We start from the raw sequence: 5000 nt of genomic DNA, 5'->3' as shown, positions 1-5000 counted from the left end.
CAACTGTTCCTTGTAATGATATTATGGCATAGCCCACTGCAACAATGTAACTTCTCCGTTCTATTGTGACATAAATAGGAAGAAGATGAAGTTTGTGGTGCAGAGTGGATGTGTGTGATGTGCCATCTGCTGGGGTGCCTCACATTGATCTCCTTCACTTCTCCCATGTTATTTCATGTTAATCATCACCCTCATCCGGATAATAAAGTAATAAGTGCGGCTGCAGATAACGATCACGTCCTACCAAGTATAGAGGAGGCTGCCTGGGATGGAGCCGGCGATAGGCCCTATCTTCCCCGGGCAGATCCGCATCTGCTGCCGCAGCTTACATGCGGATTTACACCTCAATCACCTCCCCGAATAAATCCCCCCATCATCATCATCACTGGTCATCAGCATTAGGATGTATGGTTTATTATGTGTGCAGATGAAGAAATCCCATCATCTTCAGTGATACATTGTATCCACAACAGAATATGCGCTGCAATAATGTATTCTGGATTCATATACCATTCCATTGCGTATGTCTGTGTATATGTGTGTTCGCTTATGTATGTATGTATGTGTATATATATATATATATATATATATATATATATATATATATATATATATATACATATATATACATGTGCATACACATACATACAAAGGGAATGGGAGAAAGGCAAGGGGATTCTCATAGAGCAGGAGACAGGTAATCAAGAGAGAGTTTATATATATATATTAGAAAGAAACAGGCAGCACTCCAAAAATCTAAGTGAAAAACCGTGGCTTTACTGAGGCAGGTAATCAAGGGAGAGTTTATATATATATATATATATATATATATATATATATATATATATATATATATATATATATATATATATATATATATATTAGAAAAAAAAACAGGCAGCACTCCAAAAATCAAAGTGAAAAACTGTGGCTTTACTGATCCATTAGCAGCAACGTTTCGGCACAGTTCTCTGCCTATCTTTAATTTTAGAGAAAGAGAGAGAGAGAGAGAGAGAGAGAGAGAGAGAGAGAGAGAGAGATGTATGAATATATATATATATAATCGGTATATAGTATATCCTCACAGGCCAGGTAATGGAATCCCCCGGCCTATCCCCCAGCACTGATGCACTATGCGAATGAAAACCATAAGGCACAAATATATGAAAAGAGTTCTCCAACAGTTTAATATTATTTTACAAAAAAAAAAAATGCAAACATCATTTTCTTCTTTAAATAAAGTCTCATGTTTTGAAAATTAATTTATAATTAAAAAAAAGGAAAACGAGGGAGGGAAGTTCACACTAGTAGGATGATGAGGGTTGTTGTCTTTATCCTATAGTTTTTATACAGTTATCAGTGGTTGTTGTTATTATTAATGGGGAAGTGGAGACTTTAATGTACAGAGCAATCTATAGAGGGAGTATCAGCTGTATACCCATGTACACCCCATCACTGAGTTATGCATACAGGATTACAAGAAAGAAAAAAAAGGAAAGGCAAATCCTAATCCATGTTAACCCTACAAACCCTGTGATATCCAGATGAGACTTGAAACTAGTCGCACGCACACAACCCTATGCATGGCTTTAGATACTTTCTAAAAACAAAGGTGGTCCTTATTATGTCTGGGTTTTTTTTTTGTTGTTGTTGTTGCATACTTACATTTATATATGTCATATGTGACGTATATATACGTCCGTCTTATGTACATACATACCGTATATATATGTACATATGTCTATTTATCTCCACATGTGATACATTCAAACATTCCATCCATACACATATCCTAGGTGTGTAATAATAATTTAAGTTCAGGATTTTTACCCAGAAATATGAAGTGTATATTGGACATTTGGCCTAAAAGGACACAAGTGTTACATTACTTTCAATCCAATAATTCTAATTATTAAAGTCGCCTGGAGTTGAGCTGAAATATGTAGGGGTGGTGGTGGGGTGTCCCCTTAACCCCCTCCTTTTCTATCCAGGATGATATATTTTTAATCTTTTCTAATGGGGTTGAAGACAAGCCATTACCACATGTGGTCACCAGGAAGTGAAGGATGACATGGGCAATTGATATAGAAATCCAGGCAGTTTTCTTTTGTGACTTCATAAGAAGATTAAAAAAAATAAAAATGTAATTTCAAGTAACAGCAAGTCCTGTCCTCCACCTCCTCTTGTTAGTTCCTTGCTGATACCCAGCCTGGGGCACAAATATAAAGTTCAAGGGAGGAAGCGGAATATAGAAGAGTGCAAGCAGCACTGGGTACAGCAATGCACTTGAGACTGTAGGAGAGATCTGGTTAAAAGTCTTGAAACTCTGAATACTACTGGTTGTATGGAGTTAAATCAGATTATAGTAACTGTGCTGGATCAACACACACACTTCCCATGCTCATCCATTACTTCAAATGTCCAAATATATAAAGAAAGATATATGAGAAAGTTCCACACGTGGGGCCGAAACGTTGCACATGGGCCAATAAACCGCACGTGAATTGTCAGCTATGTATATATATATATATAGCACACCATATATATATACACACACAATGGAGCGTATAAGGATCAACATTTCTTGCATCAGCTTGAGGGAGGACACACATATATTGCTTTACATCGCAGCACCTATGGAATAATTAACCCTTTGGATGGTGCACACCATACATTACATCTGGCTCACAAAACTCAGAAAAAGTGCAATTCAGGGAGAGAAGAAAAGTTCTTTATATTGTGGGATTCAGTATAAAACACGGACATAGCAGGATATAGATAAGAAAGTCTGAATACTGTAACTGATGTACATATATAGAGGGTGATAACAGAGAGACGGGGGTAAGCGCTCTATAGTGAGGGGCCACAGTCAGAGCAATCAGAACGTCCAGGAGGAGAGTCAGATCTCAGGCTTTTCTATAGCTGGAGTCCCTTCCGAAATAAAGGAAGCCTCCGACAGGCTGGGAGGAGGGAGAGAAGGGGGAGAGAGAGGTTAGAGGTAGGAAAAGAGAGAAAGTGGGAAAAAAAAGAGAACCAGAGAAAGTAAACAAAAAGAGAACGAGAAAGGGGTAGAGGATGTAAAGAAAGACACCTACAGAGAAACAGAAGCAATGAGACTGAGAAAGAGAGAGATAGACAGTCCAGTTAGACAGAAACAGGGAAAATGAGACTCCTAGAGAAAGAGACAGGTAGATATCTAGAGAGAGTAATACATCGAATGAAAGAAGCAAAAAATAAATAAAAAGAGAGAGAGAGAATGAGAGAGGAAAATAGTGAGTAAAAAAAGAGAGAATGAGAAAGGGGTAGAGGATAGACAGAAAGAGACCTACAGAGAGAGAGAAGCAAAGAGAGTGAGAAAAATAGATAAAAGGAGATATCGACAGTCTAGTTAGACAGAAAAAGGGAAAATGAGACTCCTAGAGAGAAAGGGACAGGTAGATATCTAGAGAAAGTAGTACATAGAATGAAAGAAGGGAAAAAAGAGAGGAAGAATGAGAGCGGAAAAGAGTGAGAAAAAAAGGGAGAATGAGAAAGGGGTAGAGGATATAAAGAAAGAGACCTGGAGAGAGACAGAAGCAATGAGAGTGAAAAAAATAGAAGTGTCTGCTTAGACAGAAGCAGGGAAAGTGAGAGAGAGACTCATGGAGTAAGTGACAGGGAAAGGAAGAAAGAAAGAAAGAAAGAAAGAAAGAAAGAAAGAAAGAAAGAAAGAAAGAAAGAAAGAAAGAAAGAAAGAAAGAAAGAAAGAAAGAAGTATAGATTCAAAGAGAGAGGGAGAGAGGTGAACAAACCAATATACAGACATCAGAGGTCAAAAGGAGAGAGGTGACTGAGTGTAGAAATAGAGAAAAGAGACAGAATGAGGAAAGAGATCAGCGAAATATATAAAGATGTAAGAAACCTTCCTATATAAAGGAAGCAAGAGAGGTAAAAAAAAAAACAGAAGGAAGAGGAAAAGTTGAAAGAAGGGAGGAATAAATAGACAGACCAGGAGAACATTTGGTACAGAGGAGTCAGAGTGAGAGACAGATCATTGAACACATGAGAGAAGATGGGAGGGCAGGGGGTCAAATATTAAGGAGGACAATTCTCCATATTATATACAGGCATTATATACTACACATATTATTATATTACAGCTGGGAGTGGCCTCATCATTGACATATACATAATTCATATAAAATCTTGAAATAAAAATAAAAATCTGTTACAGTCATAAACTATTTCTGTTTTTTTTTTCCACATTAACCAGAAACCCACACAGGCAGTGACAGAGGGTGAGGAGGAGAAAGGTGCTCATTATAGGAGGATGATTGATTGATTGATTGATTGTCTGTTGGACACAACGAATAGAATAATAATAATAATAATAATGATTCAAACCATGATGGCGGTAAAAAAAAAAAAATAGAGGGGGGGGGGGGGGAGAGAGGCAGGAAATAATAATAATAATAATATTAGGGGGCATGGGGTGAACATGTGAGTTGCTCCTCTTGGTGGGTTCAGGTCCTGGGTAGGTTTTGGGATTGGACTCGTGTAGGTCAGGTCCCCACATACAAATGGTACATGCAAGTGGCTGTGCTTTTCCTGCAGAAGTCTCTAGGTGCCACCATGTTGTGTGCCAGTCCCTGGAAGTCCAGCTCCATCATCAGTCCATCTGCTGGCTCAGTGTGTCCATCATACATCACATTCCGAATCACTGGAGGTGACGGACAGGATGGAGGTGCCGGTCTCCGCGCGCTCTGCCAGGCTGGACACACTGGTTGTGGGACTGGCAGCAGCTGTGGAAGGAGACTCTGCCGAGCTGTGTGTGGGGCAGCCGGGCTCTGCCAACGACCTCATGCCGCTCTGTCCAATAGACTGGTGCTGGAGCCTAAGGAGGGGAAGGGGGGACACCACAAACAGGCATGGTAAATAGTCACAATCTGCAGCTGGCAAAATATAAAGGGGGCAATGCACACTACAGTGCCCCCCATGCCACATTGTATCAGTCATATACC

At 39.3% G+C, this 5000-nt stretch overlaps 1 protein-coding gene across 1 annotated transcript in view; it reads right to left on the bottom strand.

Annotated features, from left to right (window-relative positions):
• Nucleotides 1-1162: 1162 nt before the first annotated feature.
• Nucleotides 1163-5000, bottom strand: part of SIX3 (SIX homeobox 3) — an 8453-nt gene continuing 4615 nt past the window's right edge. Inside the window, exon 2 of the mRNA XM_069768618.1 lies at nt 1163-4873. Coding sequence (XP_069624719.1) covers nt 4678-4873 — 196 coding nt within the window. The 3' untranslated portion in view covers nt 1163-4677. The remainder of the gene's footprint in view (nt 4874-5000) is intronic.

The sequence above is a fragment of the Ranitomeya imitator genome, chromosome 5 (assembly GCF_032444005.1).
Source record: "Ranitomeya imitator isolate aRanImi1 chromosome 5, aRanImi1.pri, whole genome shotgun sequence".
Lineage (NCBI taxonomy): Eukaryota > Metazoa > Chordata > Amphibia > Anura > Dendrobatidae > Ranitomeya > Ranitomeya imitator.
The sequence above is the reverse complement of the archived record's forward strand: the minus strand, read 5'-3'. Positions and strand labels throughout refer to the sequence as shown.